The sequence below is a fragment of the Platalea leucorodia genome (assembly GCF_965183815.1).
Source record: "Platalea leucorodia genome assembly, chromosome: 13".
Taxonomy (NCBI): Eukaryota; Metazoa; Chordata; class Aves; order Pelecaniformes; family Threskiornithidae; genus Platalea; species Platalea leucorodia.
In genome coordinates, this window is record NC_138835.1 from 318,814 (window position 1) to 340,536 (window position 21,723).

Sequence of the window (21,723 nt, forward strand, 5' to 3'; positions counted from 1 at the left end):
AGTTGCTTAAGTTTTTGACAGTTCAAATTGAGATGTTCTATCAAATTCATCACTTGGAAATTGAATGTGGTGTAGTATCTGTTAAGATTTTTGGCAGCTAGTTACTTGTTGATTGCTGTAATAAAGGAATAGAACCACATTCCACCTTCATATGCATTAACCTTAAGATAGGCTTTTTTCTTTGTGGTCCCTTCTCTTTCTCTGCACAATCACTTAGTTTACTGTTTAAGTATGTCGTCCCATACTGTGACTTGTGCCCTACAAACACTTAGTGTAAACAACTTCCTCTGAAGGTGCCAGTTTTCTTTCACATATGTCTGTCTGTCCATGTTGTTATAAAGTTTGTTGTTTCCTGACCTAGACCACTCCAAGGGCACAAGGCATAGAATAGCTTCATTTCATTCTTTGTACCTGCAACTCATAATTTTAACATGTGAAGTGTGTCTCTTTCTTGAGTTTGAGTCTTTCTGAATTGGTGGGTTTCATTTTTTAGTAAAATCTTTTCACTTGGAGGTTCAACAAAATTTAGTTCATGCCCTTGTGTTGAACAATTTTTCTGAAATCCAAAAGTCAACTTGTGCAGACTTCAGTGCTTGCACGGCTGATGCACCTCACCTCAGACCTTGGAGAGACTCTGTACTTGATAGATACTGAAGATTTGTCGGGAAATTCTAACCTCGTTAGATGTGAACAAGTAGTGGAGTTGATACGTGTGCGCAAGGAAATGCCATCAAAACCTTCATTAATGTGGCTGGTGTACTCCTAATGCTCTTAACAGCTTAGTAGTGCTGACAGACTTGATACTGCCGTCAGCATAACTGTCGTACTGGCAGGGACTTCATCAGTTGATACCCTTACGCTCCCAAGACATAGTTCAGTTACCCTGAGGAGTCTTGCTGTAATGGAAGTTAAACCTGGTTTTGAGACTTTAAAAATGCCATGCAGTATTAGGCTGCAGTTTTGGTATGTGGGTATATCATGGCAGCCTGAGTCTGACAAGTTGCTGCCAGTCTTGGCTCTGCTGTTCTCCTTGCCTTGAGAACAAAAAGAACGCAACGGACTTTAAGAAAAAACATGCATTTTGTCGGTAGGTTTAAATTTTTGTACTTGACCTCATTGTTAGACAATTCTGCCTACTCAAAATTAGTTACAATATGTTATGTTAATGCACAAGTGTCTTAATGCCATGAAGACAAGTAAAAAAAAAAAGGGGGTCTCGTATTACTGATGAGATCCTGACCGTGCATGCACAGGGAACAGGTTGGCAAACCTGCTTTGACAGCTTAAGCATATAAGGCATCTAGTTGTCAGCTGATAGGTGTTAACATGTGAACCCCTGGCATGTGGCTTAGGGGCTTTCAGGGTGATCCTTTGGGGGGGTTTCCTGTTTCCTCTGAATATTGGCTGATGGATGCCTCTTTGCTAGGTGGTGAATTGTGCACGGGTGACCTACAAACACAGGGTTTCTTGTTGGAGCAGGTGAAGATCTGCACTAACACCCTCTGTTTTGCAGATTGGCCAATCAGCTTTGTGGCTTGTCTTGAGATACTGCATTCAATTTGTGGAGGCAGGCTGTGTGAAATACTTCAGCTATAAGCCAAGATGATATTTTCAAGAACTGAAACACCACATATCAGGATATTCTCAGCAAATGATCTCACAGCTGTGGATGATGAATATTGTCTAATTCATAACACTTGGGAATTCAGTGTCTTTGCTTCCTGTGAAGGCTGAATTATCTTCTTAACTGAGGTCTGACATGTTTTGTGTTCCATTGGACAGAAAGCTATTGCCTTGTCTGTCACCAAGTCTTGACATGCTTAGGTAGAAGTTCTCTTAAGGCTCTGTCGTTGTGGTTTCTGCATGGTTGAGGTGGTTTCATATCTCAGGTCTGTATTTGTTGGTTTTGAAGATCCTTCACTGCTTCTGGATCAGCTCTTTGTATGGAAGAGGATACTTCGCCCAGGCTTAGAGAAGAGAGGCCTGAAAGAACTCTATGGAAGAAGGCCGTGGGCAGTTAATCAGCAAGCCTTTTCATCTCCAGTTTTTTATGAACATATCTCCTGTTCCTATTAGTGATATTTACTGTTGTCTGAGCTAGGAATTAATCTGCTGGTGTTTAATTCCAACATCACTGTTTACTGCCCTGGATGCCAGGAGGGCTTTTGTGGTATAGTTGTAGAGAATTGTATAATTTTAATTATGACTAATGATATTTTGGATCATAAAGGTATTAAAGGGTACTAATATCTATTTTGATTTTTGAGTTGGGCATCATTGGGAATGTGTGGAAGTTGTAGCTTAGATGCCACCTGTGTCCCACCTCAGGATATCTCTTAAGACCAGTGCAGGTGTCTTCATAGGACTTGCATAGACAGCTTTAGGAAATGCATAGGAGTTTCCTATGCACTTCCTAATAGGAGTCTCTGTGAGTGTAGTCCTGCTGTTCACTACAGACTCCCAGTACAGTCGTCGTCTTGGCTGGTAGTCTCAGTAGGGTGCTTAGAGGGACAAATGACTTGAAAGAGAAGTTAGTTATAGCACTAGCAAAAGTTGAAGGTGTTGTTGATGTACATACTGTGTATTGTGTGCTCTGTGGTGGCCTTTCTTGAAACTGCAAATCAGGAGTTCCTCAATGACATGATTGGGAAGAGGCAGAGGAGTAGGAAGCCTTCTTGAGAGTGAACATTGGCTCAGGGAGTCAGGAGGATGAAAGCACATGGCTCACTCTGCAGGTGGTGCTAATGTGTGAAGTCTGAGCTTGGGGAATGTGCAAGTTTTAAAGCTATATACCTAAATATAAGTTCTTGGTTGGGGTTGTTACAGTAAGTAATTGCTTTTTGTTCTTCTGGGGGTAATTTTATAAATTGGCCTATCTGAATTATACTTAAAAATGTTGTATTGAGAGGAAACAGGACCCTAAATGTGGAAGGCTTACAAGTCTAGGTCTTCATGGCACAAGTTTTAACATTTACTTTCCCAAAAGTTTAGGATAACTTTCCAGTTTTTTAATCTCATCTTCTCAAACTTAGTCTCAACTTCTAAAATATATTTCAGAGTGCTCAAAGATCTCATAGACCCTCTAAACTTTTCTATTAATAGAACAAAAGGTGTTTCAAAAGTTAACATATTTGTTTAACTTTTTTTTTGTCAGTTACTGAAGCAAAATACATCCATTTTATGATAGAGTACCCTTGAACTCCCCCAGCATAGTGTTACTCGTGGCTGAAAAATCTTACAGAAATCTATTAACCTTTCTGTGTCATAAGATATACCACATATTCTTGGCAAAAATCTCCTAAAACTTCAGTCTTGCAAACCTAAAAAAACTCAGGGACATGAAATACAGTTTTGTTCCACCAAGAGTCTGTGTACACAGATCTCAGCCCACAGGAAGCCCAGATGCCTTGTGCTCTTTGAAAGACTGGTGGGATAAAGGTGGCCATGGGGTTCTTCAAATGTTAATTAATGAATTGAGTTGAGCTCTTGGGAGAGGGGAAAGTTTGAAGGCCTAAATGAAGGTTGTCTGGTTTGTATGGCTTTTTCCATTGTAATTTTGGGGTTCCCTGCTATGGTGTTCTGTAAATATTTTTGGAACTTAATGCAGAATGGTAGACAATCAGGAAAGCTCAAGAATGGCTTGTTTACATGACTTCTCATCCTGTATTGCTATAAACAGTTTGCATTTCAGGAAGTTGTTTTTAAGATACTGGTGTTCCCAAACAGGTTATGAAGTACCTTAATCTTATTTTTTCAGCTACCATGTACCATGGAAAAAAGTTTAGTCTGTCTGAACTGGTGAGGTCTTGTTCAACCCACTAATCATGGAAGTCCTCAGATGAGCTAATTCTGTTAGCCAGAAGCCCTACAAAATAGCCCTGTATTTAAAACAAACAAACAAAAAAACCCTCTATACTTATTCCTGCAAGAGGAGAAGTTAGTCCTGCTAAAAATGGAAGGCCATACACATACTGCAGTATCTTATTAAGAAGTATTTTCTGGTTTTGATACTTCTGCATACTGTGATATCTTACTAAGGAGTATCTTCCGGTTTTAATAATTCTTTGTGGACAAAACATGCTACTTCCTACAGTCTTGCAGCTCTTGAGGTAAATAAGCACCCACGGAAAGGCAACAGTGAGTTGCCTGACTGGACAAAAGGTATCTTTATGAGACAGTCTTGTGTGGAAATTTGGGGGTTTGGTCTAATTTTCTTCTGTTGTGGCTGCTCTAAAGCACTATGGCAGGTGAGTAGAAGGTAACCATTTGGTTACAGAAATAGTTAGAAACAGCTCCTTTCTTTTTTTTTTCCCCTTCAAGTTCTAATGCAAATTCAGAGTGAGAGGACCAGGGGAAAAAGTCATCTGATGGCCTTCAGATTTCTGGATCTTGGAGTTTATTTGGCCAGAAGAGATCTACTTGATTCTGAAAGCTCTGTAATGACATGTCTTAATGTGCTTTGTTACAGCTTCAACTTGAAATGTTGGTCAGGGCAGAGTACTTAATCCCATTTCTTCTCCTAAGTATGTTCTCTTGGACTCTTTTCCTTGTGTTTTCAGTCATTTTCAGGTACTGCTCACAATTATTTAGTTAGAGGTGTCCAAGTGAAAATCCAGCTGGCATTTAAGTCTTCAGACAAGAAGGAAGTTGCCTTTTGTATCCACTGAGCTTTTGAGATGCTTATGAAGATAGAATTGGATGTTCTTGATGAAAGTCAGCAAGCTGTCACCTTGGCTGCTGGGTCTCCTTGACCGAGATACTTGATGTCATACTCCAAAATGGCAATGTACTTGTCATGCAATGCCATGCAGCCTTAGCTTTTGTCAGCTTCACTTCTCTCTTTCCGTGTCCAGGAGTCTTTCAGTAGGAGTTGCTAACTACAGTTAGGAAGATGAGAACTATTTGACTTGACTTAAATAGTAAATGGAATCTCAGATGAAACCATGTCTGTATCTCATGATTTTTGTGAATTTTAGGTAGTGATCCTCAATTTGTACATCTCGCTCTCAGTTAAAACACTGTTGTTCAAGTGGTGTGTATTTAAAAACTGCCCTTCCTTAGATGTGCAGAGCTTCTCTATGCCACTTCTATATGCCTCATTACAAAGCACACTTTTGAGAACAGGCTGTGGTTCCTCTACTTAAATCAACAGGGCCCCCTTTTCTTTTCTCTTAAAAGAAACTAATACTAAAAATTACCTGACCATATCTCTGCCAGACTGAACTTCTTCAAAGCCTCAATGTTTCTGGAAGAATAGAGCTTTGGGGAATGCATTTGCACCCACTCTTTGGAAAACAAAAACAAAAACAAGAACCACCAAAAGCATTACAGGTTTTAGCCTTTAAATCAGCTCCTGTTTTTAAAAGCTTTTCCGTGGTCAAGTTGCTAGGATTGTGAGTTGAGCAGTGTGTCTGATCAGAAATGCTCCACATGGACTACCAGAGCTGCTGCTGGTGAAGTAGACTTACACTTTGAAAGTATTTAAATCTTGGACTTCGTCTTTATTCTCTTTGTAGATGCTCCTCTACACATAGCCCTAAGGAGTACCCCATATAGAGATGAAAAAATAGAAAAGAGAAGAACTTCAACTCCTGTAAGTGCATTAAATAGCCACCGACATTCTGTTAGAGAACAAACCAAGAACCACATAGTGAGATCGCTGCGGAAACCTCGAGAAAAAGAAAGAGTTGAAAATGGTATGCCTTTTTAGTTTAACATGAAAAAGTTAAACTTGGAAAAGTCTTGGAAAAGTTTTAAGCGTTGGAAGGAACTGATAGTATTGACAGAAAGTATTCTGTATACATTCTTTTAGAGAGTTTAATTTTTTTATGTAAGTGGTGTTTTTTTCACTGTTTCTTCGCAGTAGTTTCAAATGAAGAATCAATGTAGGGAATTTTATAAGTTTTCTTGCTATATGCATTGGGCTTTAATCTTCCTGGTCAGCGTGTAATATTTTTAAGATGTAAAAAGTACTAAGTATTTAAGGGCATGAAAAGATTCTTGCTTAGTTTTTGCTTGTCTGGTACATGTGTCTTAATTTCGTTAAACTTAGTTGTCCAAAGCATTAAATATTTTAAGTAATCCTGAACTTGTTGAGATACCTAAACTTAATAAAGCAAAAAAAAAAAAAAAAAGGGGGGCGGGAGGGCAGGATGACCTAGTCTGTTTTTTTGTAGTTTTTCTAATAGCATTTGACAACTACTGATAGTCAACATTCCTTGCTACTAAACATCTCTGAACAACTTTACTTCACGACTTTGACTGTTCAGTGGTGTAGTGTAAACCCTGTTTATATTGGAATCTACTAAAATATAGGTGGGTAACAGCCATACAGGGGGCAGAGTGTGTGTGTAAATATTACATATTTAAATATATTTTTATAATACCTAAATAATATAGAAATAATTTCCAGCATACTTCTAGATTTACTAAGTCACCACTTTCCTTCAGAGAAATGGTGAGAATTCGAGTCACAGTGATGAGGAAAGCAAAAAAATCCGTGCTTGGACTATTCTGTCTGTAACAGGTGATCTGTGTTCTGGAGATCACCTTACTTACCTGTCACTGTATTGTTCTGTTGGTCATAGTAGTCAGTCAGTACTTACTACCTCTGTTCTTGGGCATCCTTTGCTGCCTTCCCTTGGAGGAAGGTCTGAATGAGATCCATTAGTGTCTCTTCATTGGGCTGACTCAGTGGGACATTTCTTATTTGAGAGTATGGCATATAGAGGTGAGAATAAACTTTCACGGTGGTGGTGGAGGATGTGACTGAGTACTCATCCTGGTCCTGATTAGTCTCTCTGCTGTTCAAGGAAATTGAGAGGGCTTAGGTCTTTGTTTTTGCCATAAAATCCTTTTTTAAAAATGTGGTGGTTGTATGATGAATTTTTAGGATTACATAAGGCAGTTTACCTTTCTCTTCAATCACATGAATCTATGAGGATGCTCCTAACCCAGGTAGCTTCCTTATCTGGTCTTTTCTCAGTGAGAATTCATTAGACTTCAGAGTGTTTACAAAAAAACAACTTGAGACAAAAAGATTCTTCAGTACAGGGTTTTTGGAAGGTCCTTGTTATAATAGTCATTCTTTGGAGATTTTTTTAGGAAAAAAAAATCCTGCATTAAGTGTGTTTGTGCAGTTAAGATGATAGCTGTACACAGAATTTACAAATACTTGGATTTTTTCAGATTTTTAAAAGACATACTGGCAAGCTGAAGGGGAAAAAGTGTGGAACAAAGTGACAGTTTTTTGTCATATTTATCACGGATATGTTGATAGTGACTGAAGTAGCATACTCTGCACTCTCAGATACCTTAAAACAAATCAGACAATCTGACCATGCAAATTTCAATGTCCAAGTGAAAAGATGCAAAATTTTCCTACTTCTGTTATTCTCTTTGCTCTTATGGAAGAGTAAAATGGCAGAACTTACTTGCATCCCCGTGTATGAGCAGGGAGAAGGAAATGGTACCCAGAGGATCCTGACCATTGGAGGACTAGGAGATGAGGACAAAGGAAAGTAAGAAGGAAGTTGGAAGCTCTGTGCTGAGACTTAAATATGAACCTCTTTTTCCTTTCCTTTTTTCTTTTTTTTCACCTCCTCAACAAATGGTAATGGAGCACGGATGAAGTTTGTCTTTTGTGCTGCCAGTCATGTTCCCTTTGAAGAACATGTAATTGGTATGGCAGGCTGCCATCAGTGTCAGCAGTTGACGTGGCTGCTGGCAATGCACAATTTTAGCAGCCATCACTAATGACATGCCAAAAGAGGAACATAAGTGGTAAACTAGCAGGAGATGTTCAAGGACTAAGAGGATGGGGAGATACAGAGCTGAAGACTCTCATGAGGAGGAGCTAATGAGCATGTCTCCTGCATGCTCATCACAGCTGGTAAAACGTGACTGAGATTTCCAGTTTCTCAGAGTGAGCTGTTTGTACCATAAATATGCAGCCTTAGATTGTGAATTGGGGAGTTTACTATTAGCACGTAGGAAAGAGGTTAACATAATACACTGGTATTGCTGGTTTGCTTTATGAGTGGTTACAGACCAGTTAGGGTTCTTAAATGTTTTGTGTAGGAGAAGATTTCTTACTGTATAGAGTGTCTTTAGGTGCTCATTCTGATATCAGTAATCAGAAATTGAAATAGGTTTCTAAATTGGATGGTGAGTGGCTTAATCAGCTAAGCACTCTAAGAGCAGAGCCCTTTTAAGATGCAAGGCACCCTTCCATAATAGATTTTATGGTTGCACCTATAGTCTCAGCTGAGTCAGGATAACGTACTTAAGGAACTGTATAAGTATTTAGAAATTCTGCTGCAGAGACCTAAATCTGAAAGACAGGAGTTGTAAACAAATGCTAGGATATAGAAAGGAAGGATTTGTGCACATTACCTTGCAGCAGGATTATACTTCATGGCAAGGGCTCTGGAAGCATGCTTTGAGGATGGAATTGATTGAAAGATACCACCCAATCATTCAAAAATTACGGTATGGAGAACAGATGGTGAGAGAACAGCAGTTAAAACCAACTGAGCCAGTTGTTACTCCATTTTCAATGAAAACAAAATATTTGACTGAGGAAGTGTACTAGAGTTTGGGGAGTTGGGGTTTTGTTCTTGTCAGACTTCTGTCAAAATGCTACTGAAATGTTCAGCCATAATAATTTCGAAAATGCATGTAACAAATCTCCCAGTATTTTCTTTTTTAATAATCTCTGAAGCACGTAAGTGGTGAATGGGCATTGGTGTACAGTTGATTTCTCCCACATGCTATTGTAATTTTCTTGTGGGACAATCAAATTAGAACTTAAAACAGACCATTCCCAATTATGAGAGCTGGGATTTCTTGCAGATAAGTTTTCTTGTTGTTTTTTGCAGTGAACTGGCCCTGATTGTCCAAAGAAACTGTGGAGGTCTTTAAGAAAATTAATAAGTAGAATAGGTGTGTATATATCTTAAACATTAAATTGGAATGTTGTCTAATTTCAGCTGTTAAAGAACATGAGAAGAACAAAGAAAGAAAATCAAAAGACTATGGAAGGTCCAAGTCAAAGAAAAAGAAAAAAAAGAAAAAGAGAACTAAGTCTGGTAAAGCTCTTTTTTCTTCTGTAGAGGAAAACAGCTTCATTATTTTGTTTTGCCTGTTTACCCAGTTCCATGCTTTTAAGAGTGGCATTGCAGATGAGACTGCTTTCTTCATTAATCTGTTAGTTCTGATTTTATTAAGTGGTTAATATTAAATTGTGAGTGGCAAGATAATTTATTTCCTGGTTGAGGTGCATCATTAATGCTGGATGACGGCTTATAATGGTGCTTGTAATGGCACAGAATAAATCTAACTCCAAAATGGATATGTCCGTCTTAAAAGTCTGCCTTTTCATTAGCAAGTGTATTTGTATGCAAGCTTTACCCAGTTAAAGAGGGTGCACATCCCTTGATTTGTTACCAAGTACCCTGTGTACCAGATGTTCCCAGTTATGAGTTAGTTTTGGGGCTTCTGAATGAATGATGAGTTTGGAAATGTTGATGGGTCTTCTTTTTCTGCTGTTAACCTTATTATTTCTTACATCTTCACTCAGTATGGGATTTCGGAGGCTGTGACAATGAGCTATATTAAACCTGTCGCATCCTAAATTTTTTTCCTAAAGGATAAATCTCTCCTCTCCTGGAGAGATGAAGTAAAAGCCTGATTTAAAGTCTATACTCATGCTGTGTCCTTCTGTCATGTCTCATAACATGCTGTTCCACCTACATTAATAGGGTTGTAGTAGGAACATATCTTCTCCATCAATCTCATCTACAGAGGCTTGGGAATGCTTTCCTTGGGCCACTTTACACTTTGAACTTCATATGTAGGCCCAGGTGTTATTGGTGATTGGACTCTTCACTTCTGAAAATTGCAATTGATTCTGAAAGATTTCTCTAGTGAAATGTTTGCAGATCAAACGTGGCAACTTTCCCTGCCATTGATGGATGCCTAGGATCATTAATGCAGCACATTTCAATCTGGCATGCATAATTTGTTAAACTATGGAGGAGTTTCTGAGATGAGAAAGAAAATACATTATCTTTTTGTTTGCTGCCATGAAGAAATAGGGCAAGCTGTCATGAGAGAGTAGAGGGGGAAAAAAGAACCACAGGCAGACTGACTCAGAATTGTACTGAAACAAATAATTTTATTGAGTTTCTGATTATATGGTGCCCTCAATTATAATGATAATACGCAAAGTATAATTTGTAAACTTATGCAATAGTTGCACAAATAGGACCCACAAACTGCTTTTCCATCTACCCCTGGCTTTTAAAATGTTGCTTGCCTTTTTTTGATGTTGCCCTTGTGGTTCTTCAGTCCAGGAACTTTGAAGGTTTTCTCCAGATCACTGATCAGAGGGTACTGCTTAGAACTGCAGACAGCCTCAATTTATACACAGTCCAGGATGTGATGGAGGGGTAATTCAGAGGAGCTGTTCTAGGTGTTTGCTCCACACGTTCTTAATCGTGGCTTTTCTTTTCCACCAATGCATCCTATTCCATACATACACTAGGAAAAGAAGAGATGCTTTCTGTCCACTTTGTAGTCTGTGAGATTAGGGAATGTGTGTAGCCCATGTGAATAATAGTGGGGTATAAGAGTGAGGTCTCCAGCTACCAGTGCTTGTGTAGAAGTGCCTGTAATGCAAAAGCATTTGTAGACATACTCATCCTGAAGAATATTTAAAGTAACCAGTCTTTTCAGCCTTTCTCACTTACGTCAGCAGTGAAGGATGACTGAGCTGCATAGGATTTTTCTGGTTCAGACAATAACTTTCTTGCCTTTAGAAAGCTTGCAAATCTTTCAGCAGCATAGTGAAGTGTTAGCATATTGAAGCGGAAACCGTCTCAGTGAATTATACATGCCTGCTATGGGCATGCATGGTGCTGTTTTTTCTTCTGTCAACTTTTCTTGACCAGAGATTTCTAATAATACTACTTACAATTTTACAGAGTACTCTGGCAGCGAAGAAAACACAGATATTTCGCAGGAGCTTTCTCCTGAAAAAACAGTTGTCACAAAATGTATTTCTTCAAATAAATCATCTGCCCATCCAAGCACACTGTTACACTGCTCTGATTCTGGACAGCACAGAGGAAAATCAAAAACAAATGGTAAGATGACTCTCCTCTATGGTTTGCTGGTTCTGTCTTTTATGACAAGTAAATATGTGAGCTGCACTAATATACACGAAAGCTGGTACTCATGATGTAAATTTCACTATTCTTACACAGGATGGTGTGTGTTTCCTTTCCCCTGGCTGAAGGAATTGAACCTGGTTCATTTGCCAGAGCTTGATATTGCTGGTTTTTGCTTTGACTTTACCTTCACAGAAGCTTTAAGATTGTTGCCCTTATTTCAGAACTCAAACTCATTTTGCACTTTTTTGCAGTACCTTATTAACTCTGTAATAACAATGTTCAGACTTCAGTAATAAAATTTTTCATATTTCCTAAGGTTTCCTCAAAGTAATAACTCAGAGTTAAAAATAGATGCTATGCAAGTTTTACACAGTATGTGTGCTGTGTTTGAGAGACCACTGGATGTGGTTATGTGTAGTTCTATAGATACAGTATGATACGTGGTTATAATGACTTTCTGAGCTTCGTAATGATGAGAAGCTCTTGAGTAACTGTTAGTGTCTTCATAGTACTTCATAAACAGAGCTCATTAAAAATGTGGCTGCTGTGTTCTAGCTTTCATAATTCTTAATACCTTGGTCTATCTTGCTATTTACTGTCACAAGCCAGTACAATAAAAAAGACAAACGTTTTGTTCTTTCTGTTATTTCTAAAGCTCACAAATTCGAAGGAAATGGGAAACATACGACAGCTTGATTATGTACAGGAACCTTAAATTCCTTGTTGTACAGATACACTGTTGATGACCATTTGATTCCCCCCCCCCCCCCCCAACTCTTTTATTGTTTGGTATTAGGCAAAATATAAAAATTGACCTCAGTTAATTCCATTACATAGGGAAAAGAGGAAGCATTAAAAACTAGTGAAGTGCAGCTGGTGATAATGTCTTAAAACACGTTCTGCAAGTCTGATCAGTTGCATTTTTGAAGCATATCAACCATAGAATGTACTCGCAGTTTAGTAGCTTGGCCATCAGTTGCTCAGACTTCTTTTGATCAGTTCATAGACATTGAAAGAGGTGAAAAGCATTGGAAATGGCTTTATTTCATCTTTTTCACAATTGCTTTGCTGCTTTTTGCATCTGCAGAACTTGTGCTAATGATAAAAGCATTGCCTATATAAATAAGATCTGGTGTAAGTAATAGTAAAACTCTTGCATAGAATGAAAGTGCAGCGTGCTTAGCTTTTGCTTCCAGAGTACTTCAGGAAAGAGTGTTATATCTCAGAGGTGGAATAAAACTTTTAAACATGGAAATTAGCTAATGCATTGGGTTCTCAGCCCCTTAAATTTGAGAACAGATGTTTCTCCAAAAGATACAGTTTATACCACAGACCGGTGGTTCTATTTTTACAGGCTTGTTTCAGGGGAAAAGTGATCAAAATAGTTCTACCTAATATAGGTGAGAGACCACAATCTAGTTAAGTGACTAAAATTTTTACCTTCCACTCTCCTCCAGCTCATTAGTGTATTTCCCAAATAATTAAAATCCTTATTTTCTCCCATTCTGTCCCCAAGGAAGGTATATACATTGCATTGATATTATTGAGGTAAGCATCTCAGTTTAGCATGTTGTTCAATAAAGATTTTCTTGGCAGTTTTAATGAATCCACAGAGATGTATTAATGCTTTAAGTAGCGTGGGAGCATTGGGCAGTGCACTGCCCCTGAATTGATAGATGTGTCCTCAAGAGGAGTCTAAATGAAAATAATTTCTGAAGCAGGATTAAATTCTGTGTTGGACTCTGAATGTTTCTGTAATGGAGACATTACTTTGTGAGATCAAATGATTTGTAAGACTGAACCCTCTTAGCTCTTTTTGGGAGCTCTACACTTAAAGTACCAAGTCACAATTCTACACAAATTGCAGAAACTAGTGTGAATCCTGTTTGAATTTATAAAACTGGTTTTGTTTATTATACATGCTTGTCTAAGAGACTTTGTGCCTTTGCTTTGAGGCACTGTGTGTTGAGAGTAGAATTTTAATGACAGAAGCTGTTAAGTTGGAATATTTTGAAGGAGCTATTAATGAGAATATAAAACTTCATTCTGTAGTAACTTTCAATAAACTTACTGTTTATTGAAGGTTACTACGTAATGTAATAACATTGTGATGTTCCTTAAATTACACGGTGAACTGATGCTTTTAGAAATGTATGTCTGCATACTCGGGATGAAATCTTGAGAGTTATTTGACCTTTTTGTAATTACTCAGGATTTTATGTAACTACTTTTTGTACAGAGGATGACACCCTGAGTGAGTCATCTATGGATAGCTTGCTTTGGAGTGATGATGACTGCAGTCAGGATGTTGATGTAACCACGAACCCTGATGAAGAAGTTGAAGAAAGTGATTTTGAGATTGTTCGGTGTGTTTGTGAAGTAAAAGAAGAAAATGACTTCATGATTCAGGTATGAAGTGGAGGGTGAGTGCACATTTCTGTGAATACAGTGGAAGGTGTCAGTGGAAAAGCTATTGTAGAAATATGCACAGGTACGTTCTGTACATGAAATAAACTGTTGTTGTCCTCTGAAATCATAAATCTTTTTAAGATAATCTGTCAGGGTGAGCAGCTGCTATGATAGGTGGAAACCTTTGCTTTTTGATACAGTTTGTGAAAAATCTTCAGCATTTTTTTTTATTGAAGGAGAGTGGGGGAAGAGGGGCAATTCTATACAAGCCATTAATGGTTGGCTTGTCACTTGTGGATTTGCATTTTTCTAAAGATTAGAACACTTCCTAGGTTTAGAGAATATATATTTAAAATCGGTGGCTTTTTATCTGGCTTTTTTGCTTCCCTCTGTTTCTGAGCATATTCAGAACATTGCCATGACATAGTGGCAACGTTCCACTTCTCTGCCCTGGCAAGAAGCTTGACTTAAACATACAATCCTCTAGATAGGATGAACACAAAAAATCATTACTTGAGTCTTTTGTTTTGGGGCAGAGCTGCATTCGTCCATTCTGCAGCTTCTTCTGTAGTTTGTAAATTCAGAGTTCCTAATCTGCATAAGGCCATCTGTCTGTTCTCCATATATGTACTCTTTTTAAACCAGCTTTACAGAAAACCGTTTCCAGCCAGAGCCATGTCTGTTATCTCTCCTGCTGAAAACTGTTCATAAAAGCCTCCCTGGAACTGCCCTGGCTGTTTACTTTTTATTTTTTGAGACGTTTGTAAATTATCAGGAAGCCATTCCCCACATAGCTGCTCTGAGCCCTTCCACCCAGTTCCTGTTAATTTCAAATATCGAAGTCAAACATACGAAATAAAAAACCTCTTCAGCATTTTTTGCTTTAGTTCATTGTGCAACTGCTTGTTACATGAGCTGCATGGTCCCCTTTGGTAATTCCCCCTAAGTCTTAGAAGAAGCATATGCAGCATGTGTGATGTTCTTGAACCTAGATCGCGAGCTTTTCATAGTTGTCCTTCTGAAGAAATGAGGGGTTTGGGAGAGGAGGCGGGCTTTAGGAGGCTCCCACCCTTCCTGTCTAGATAACTTTTTGCTCCTTGTGGGACCTCAGTTCAAAGTGACAGTAGTATAGCTTGGCAGCTGTGCCCATTGCAAACTTCAGGGTAATTACTGTGTTCTTTTGAGAAGGTTGTTTTATTTGTGAAAGGATATGGCATGACACTGACTTCAGCCATAGTTTTCTGGCACATGAAGCTCACCCCCATCTGCAACTTTTGAATTCACTTTCCCAGGCATTCTGTTGCTAACATTTGTGAGAGTTGAATCCCACTTTGTGGGACCCCTTACTGGGATAGTTGCTGGCATGTTACTGTGAACTGTGTTTCTTTTTGCTGTTTGGAACTAGGAGGAAAGACAGAAGCTGATCTATACCTACCTTACAGCTGCTGCTGATTTTTTGGTGGACTTTATTGGAGGCAGAAACTTGTTAAAGAGAAGAGGGTATGCACTGTTTAAATTGTAGTGTGAAGAATTCTTGGCTTCTGCAGCAGGACAGTAGAAACACCTTTTTTTGCTCTGAACATCAACAGCCTAATTTTAAAATTTTTAATAGGGCTAGCTAACACAGCTAAATTTGAATGGTCCAGTTTAACAGCAAACTTCACTGGGTAGTTTTCTTTGGCCTTCCATACTATTTTATGGAGATTTGCTCTAGAAGGTATGATGCTTTTTCTCTTAGTGCTGAGTTAATTTTGATGGACACCTTTGTATTAGTGTTGGATCCTGACAATGCAGGGCAAAAGATACCTGGTGCAGTGATGGGCAGTGGTCAAAATTAGATAAATAGTATTTGAGTGCATAGGAGGAAAAGGAGTCTGACAGTCGGGAATAAAGGGGGCTGGCTGCCTTCTGAGGAGATGGCTCACAAAAAAAAAACCCACAAAGATATAGTCTGCAGTATAGTTTTCTGGGAAATGCAGCCTCGACATCAGACTGTGATTGCAGAATGCAGAGAACTGTCAGCTAGCTCAGGACATAGTCTATGGATAGCTTTTATTTAAAGTTTCATGGGCTGCTTCTGAGATTACTTTTATAGGTTTAACTAGTTTGGGGTCATTTTGAGTGTATTGCAAAGTTTTAAACACTTCAGCTATGCTACAAAAGAATTGTCTAGGAGAGCAGGTTATTCTCTCTGGAAAAGAGATGCAGATCGACACAGTGGTGAGTACCTGCATTCATTACAGGGCTTGAAGCAGTAGGAATTGGGAAGCAAGGAGCTGCTAACAAGGTCTTGGGGGGGAGTAGGTTAGGCAGATGGTTTGCTTAAGGTACCAAATGCTGTGTTCCCCACACCTTTCTGTCAGCCTGTAGTTTTTGGGAAAATGTTTTGAACAGTCTGATCTTCTGTTGTTAATGTAGAAATGCCTGAGTTAGCTCTTTAAGTACAGAACATTAATACAAAGCAAAGATGCTATGTTATACAACTATGGACTCATGACGAGGGGAACATATTTTCAGCTTTTCAGAGGTGTAGTGCTGAGATTGACACTTCCCTTTGACTTTATAGGGTGAGAATCCTGTGTAGTCGTCATAACTTTTTAAAAAGGAAATATTTCTTCCCTATTTTGTGCTCAAACTTTAATTTGACACTTGGAAATTCGAATTTGGAAGTGTCTGCCCTGAAGAACTTGCATTTAGATTTGCACTCTCTTCCCGAAGATATGTAATTTTTCTCAGTGTATGGGTTTTTAGAAAAATATTGTCATTCTTCGCACTTGTCTCCTTTGGGGTGTTTATTCTGCTCCTGCTTATTATTCTGATGAGATCTGACTGAAATATGCTGAAGCTTGGGGTATTTGCTTGAAGCACGTGCCTGTGTGACAGTCTGCCTTGACTTGCTATCGAAATTAGGAGCCAGGGCAGTTTCTCCACACATGTGACTGGAGGTTCATTCCTCACCAGGATACATGTATGGTGCCCTCTTACAAGAGGGAGAATGGCAAGTTGTTTTCTTTTTGAACTGTGCTCATTTCCATGAATGTGCCAAGTTCAGAAATAATGAGGAAAAAATGTTAATTTTAAAAACGAGCAGCATCTTGATTTTTCCTGAAAGATTGGGGACCGTTAAGGTTTAGTGAAACGCTTGCACAGTTAAACTGAGCGTTTTTTCCATTTAGGTCTTTAAACTAATAATAAAACTCCCCCAAAAAATTCAGCTTAGAGTTTTTAGCAAAAAGACTCTTCCTTTGTCTTGAACTTGCCTTAAATTGTCTCAAGCAATTTGTGCATAAAGAATACCATTCATTACAGCAGGATACAGAAATATGGTTTTGCATTTAAAGTGAGTACCTGCCTCAGTTAGTAGAAGTTAAAACTGGAAAAAGTATAAAAAATAATATATCATTGGTCAATGCTATTTCATTCCAGTCTCTGTAACTTTGCAAGGAGGTTACTAGATTTCATTCAATTCTGGGGCTGGATTTGGTGGCCTTGGAGGTGATGGATGTAAATGGACTGGGGATTTTTTTTGTTCTGGTAGATGAAAAGCCGCTTTAAATACATGTCTATTGGGTTTGGTTATTTCTTTTGCAACTGAACTTCGATTTAAATATTATTGCACAACTCTGCATGTTTTTCCCCTTCAAAATCTCCTTACTACTACTGCCTGGGCAGGGGGTAGCTTCTGTGTAGCATGTGTCCAGAGCAATAACCTGTAGCTTGGCCAGCCAAGCAGTGAAGTAGAACATGCAGATAAAAGGAAGGACCTGTGCCCTGATGGGGTGGATATTTAAATACAAGTTGAGTAAAATAAAAAAAGTTGGGATGCTTCATTAGAGTTCTGGGCAAATTTGCTTGGAAAAAATCACTGAGTGTAGCTCTGTGCCATATGGCATGATTTATAGGATGCAAGCGTAACTAGGTCCAGGAGCTCCCTTCTTATTTTTAGCATGCAGTCTCTTTTTCTTAATCTGTTTTCTTCCTTTTAGAACACCTTTTTCTGGCTCCTGCTAATCATCTTTGTGAACGGAGGATGGTCTTAGCCTTTTTTGAAACCATCTCTGTATTGCTTTAGGACTGTTTACCCATTTTGTAAGGCAAAACATTGTTAGTCCCATCTTTCAGAAATCTGTTTCTCTCTAACCTTTTACATTCCCCATTCCCAGTGCTTCCATTTCCTCAACACCTAGACCGCTAATTTAATGCAATGACTTATTCAAAAACTGGTGGTCCCTTTCTGTCTCTCCTAGCTTGAGGAAAGGCAGCAGATAAGAGCATTAATAAAAGTGGTATAAGTGGAGTTCAACACAGACAAGATGTTTATCAAGTTGGCATCTGTGTAGGTCAGTGAGGAGCAGCATCAAAGATTGCTTGCAGTTGCTGTTTGTGTTTGGTTTAGCTCGTTTTGAAAAGTACCAATATTGACGAGATCTCTGCATTAAGCTTTTGGCTTCTGCTCCAAGAAATAAAGGTTATGATCTGTTGTCTCACTGCTTGTGGAAATAGTAATTCTGAACTGACACCACAGTTTCAAATCAAAATTGACTTAATATTCTTATGTGGGGTTTTGTCCTAGGTTTCAGTGGTCTTTAGGCTACAGTTGCAGTTTTGTCTGCTTGTTAAAGTGTGGGTGGGGGACAGTGACTGACACCGAACAAGTGGATATAGTTTTTCCTGCTCTAAAACTGTATGGCTTTAAGTACAGTCATTGCATTTTAAATAGCATAACTGTGCTTAAAAAGTAGAGCCAAATTATATTCAGTCTTTGCCAATATGATTGCTCACACTTGGAAGGAGGTCAAGTTTTTAAAGCTAGTACAACTGCATCTGCACTTTAGTTTTATATTAGTAGAGCTACCTTTGAAATAGGTACAAGTGTTAGAGATACAAGTATCAGTAAAACATAATATTGCCTAGTTCTATATGTGACATAAATATCCCTTGGATTTTATAATTGAATGTGATTTACTGTTTGAGGGGGAAACCTTTTAATTCCAAAAACTTGATATATTTTGCTAAAGAAAGCTTGATTACATACTGTTTTCTGTTCTGATTATGTGTGCATGCATCTCGTGAAAGATTTTTCATCCCCAAAGGGAACATTTTTTTGCACCTTTCAGGATCTCTGCTTCTACTTTGTAATTGTTGTCATTCTCCAGAAATCCATGTGAAAAATGTGTGGGAAGGGTTCAAATTGTATTGTAGTCTGCTTCTTTAATGTATTTGCTTGTAGCTGGAAGAGGGGGGTGGGTATTAATACACCTCTTGGTCTTAAAATGTATAGATGATGTGCCTCTTAATTGAGGTAATCTTATTGAGCTCCTGGAGGCTTCATTTCTGTTGATGTGCACTTCTTGACTTTAAACAGTGTGAAGAGTGTCTGTGCTGGCAGCATGGAGTCTGTATGGGTTTACTGGAAGATAATGTACCTGAGAAATATACCTGCTATATTTGCCAAGATCCTCCAGGTACAGAAATTTAAGGTTACAGAGCCTTCTTACATATGTAGTAACTTTATTAGTTTATATATATCTATTGCAAAGATTAAACAACTCTTTTTGCTCCCCTAGCTGTGCCTGTCATTATAGGTAATTGACTTGAGTTATAGATACAGAAATTTTAATTTATGTGAATGTACATGAGTCAATATTGTGGAATTACAGCTGGACAGGAATAGAAATGAATGTTTTAACTGTGATGACCGTCTGTTACATATTTGCCAGTAATAAGGATTGTACTGTCTGGCTATGGAAAATGAATTTAGAAGCACTTGGGGAAACTTAAGCAAAGACTCCCCATGGGCACATCTTATGGGATGTGACTGCAGCTTTCCTCCAACAAGACCAGGCTCACGCGTTCTTTAAAATAAGTCAGCAAGAGGCTCACTGGTTCTCAACAGCTGCAATGTGCTAGTGCTTGTTATGGAAAGGCACTTGCAATCCACGTATATAAATACAAATATAAATTCAAATATAAATTATCTTTGGTAATGCAGTCAGAGTTGATTAAGCGATATGTTCTCTATTCCTAACTATGTATTTTAAAATGTCTTAGTCCATATTATGCAGCAGGTAAAATTACACTTACGTGGATCTTTTCTGACTCCCTACTCTATGAATTACAAAGCCTTGCTGAATGTGGAAACGGATGAGGTTCGGGCTTGAGTCCACGCTCATAAATTATGAGAAAATGGGATCTCTGTGTAATCACAAGACCTTTTTGGTTTATATACATACTTGGATTGTGATCTCTGCTTTTTTTGGCTGTTTAAAACTACCAGGTCTTTGGTAGCTTAACTCATTGATTTGTGTAGTTTGTATACTAAAGTTGTTTGTAGTCATAGCAAGGAAGACCTGCTATGCTTACATTTGGTTATCTAAGTAGTAAAAATAATCTAACATATATTTAAGGGGTGTTTTTACAGTATCTTGCATCTGGGATTTTAATTCTCTATTTTCAAGATATTTTGCTTTGATTTGTGTCAATTTGAGTTAGTTTTAAAGTTAACTGAAGTGCACATGCAAACTGAAGTTGTGCCATCACGCTTGAACTATTTGTATTTAGTAAGAAACTTTATCAGAATGCTTTTTGATAAAAACTGGTTACAACTAACACTTCATTTGCTTCATTAGTTTAATCACTTTTATTAACTATTGCTTTGAAGATCCTGAAGCTTACATTTTTTTTTTTTTTTATTTGGGCTTAGTTTTTACCTCTGTAGGTAAAAGGAAAACATATCCAAATTTTGACTGCAAAAGTGGCTTCTCAATTTCAGTGAATCTGCGGCTGACTTGAAATGAGCTAAATAGGCTTTATGAATCTGCAAAGAAGTTGCTTTTAAAACTGGGCATGGCCATTCAGCAAACTCTTATTTAGGAGTTTTCCCTAGTTTAGTGCTGGGACTTAAAACAGCGCCATTCACATTACTGGAAATAAAAGCAAGTTTAGTGTAATTATGCTGAAAAACTGTACCAACTGTCATTTTAGACAGTTTTTTCGAGCCAAGTGGGATTTTTAAGAGATGTGTCAACATTTGCCCTTGCTTAAACATTATCAAGATGTTTATGATGTGACAGATTCATTCAAGCCATAGAGAGCATATGTTGTTGGATATTGTGTTGTGTCTTCTCTTAAGCTTATACACCTCGAAAAAGAGCACTTCTTGTCTCTGAGTGCACTGCTAAGTAAACAATGCCATGGATGGGCTTCAGTTGGATAATCTCAGTGGTGTTAAGATGACCATGGAGTTCTAAAATTCACGATTTTATTCTTGTGGACTGAACTTTGTGTTCTGTCACAGATGATAGCTTCTCTAACACAAAAATAGATGCCTGGGGTTAATACAGGTATGTCAGGAATGTCTCCAAAGTGGTTCTGGCCATACCTAGAAGATCTTTTCCTTGATACAGCATCTATGCTATAACCTTGAAAATTCATTCTTCCCTGTGTTGGTTTCTGTGTGAGAGTTTTTGGAGGTCTTGCCTCAAAACATTGAGTATAGTCCTGTGCAGCCCAGTGGCTGAGTGTGCTTACAAGCACGCTCGTTTCCTTTTACTCCTTTACTGAGGCAAAGTGTTAGTATTGAATTTAAGTTTGAAAGTGTCCTTTATGTCTACGGGTGTTCATACAGGGCATGATATAAAAAACATTTTGCTGCCATTCTGCCATCCAGAAGCGTGTGACCGAGTTCTGCTCGTTCTCGGTACAATTTCCACAGAGCTATTTTGCTTTATTGTGTCAAAGTTAATAGCATGGGCTGCAACGCTACCTAACATGTATGTAGTGCAATCCCTTGTTCTTACTCTGCTGCCCAGTAACTTTTTTTTTAGCTTCTCCTTAACTGCTGAAACTTCTAGTCAATATTAACCTGCTTATATTGGAGGCTTTTTTGTGAATATCGTGCTGATTCTGCACTCCAATATTATCTCTGATTTTGTAGGTTCACTGACTGGGCTGTATATAGGCCCGTGAATTATGTGGTGTTTCTCAGGGTGCTGAGCTGTCTTCTGAGAACATCTGTTGTAACAATACATTTTACAGGGGGTGCGTGGGCTTTTGTTGGGTTTTTGGCTTGGATTTTTTGTTTGTGTTTTTGCAGTTTAGCAAGCATCTCAAGTTCCTCTCTTTCCTGCTAATACCATTT

At 38.3% G+C, this 21,723-nt stretch overlaps 1 protein-coding gene across 10 annotated transcripts in view; it reads left to right on the forward strand.

The window, feature by feature from the left end:
• The window catches only part of PHF20 (PHD finger protein 20), a 71,953-nt gene that overhangs the window by 41,154 nt on the left and 9,076 nt on the right, over positions 1 to 21,723 (forward strand). For 7 of the 10 annotated variants that reach the window (XM_082326066.1, XM_082326068.1, XM_082326070.1 and 4 more), the window contains 5 exons: positions 5,517 to 5,696; positions 8,991 to 9,089; positions 10,986 to 11,147; positions 13,414 to 13,583; positions 18,949 to 19,048. In XM_082326066.1, coding sequence (XP_082182192.1) covers positions 5,517 to 5,696; positions 8,991 to 9,089; positions 10,986 to 11,147; positions 13,414 to 13,583; positions 18,949 to 19,048 — 711 coding nt within the window. The remainder of the gene's footprint in view (positions 1 to 5,516; positions 5,697 to 8,990; positions 9,090 to 10,985; positions 11,148 to 13,413; positions 13,584 to 18,948; positions 19,049 to 21,723) is intronic. The other 3 variants (XM_082326069.1, XM_082326071.1, XM_082326063.1) reach the window with 1 other exon arrangement.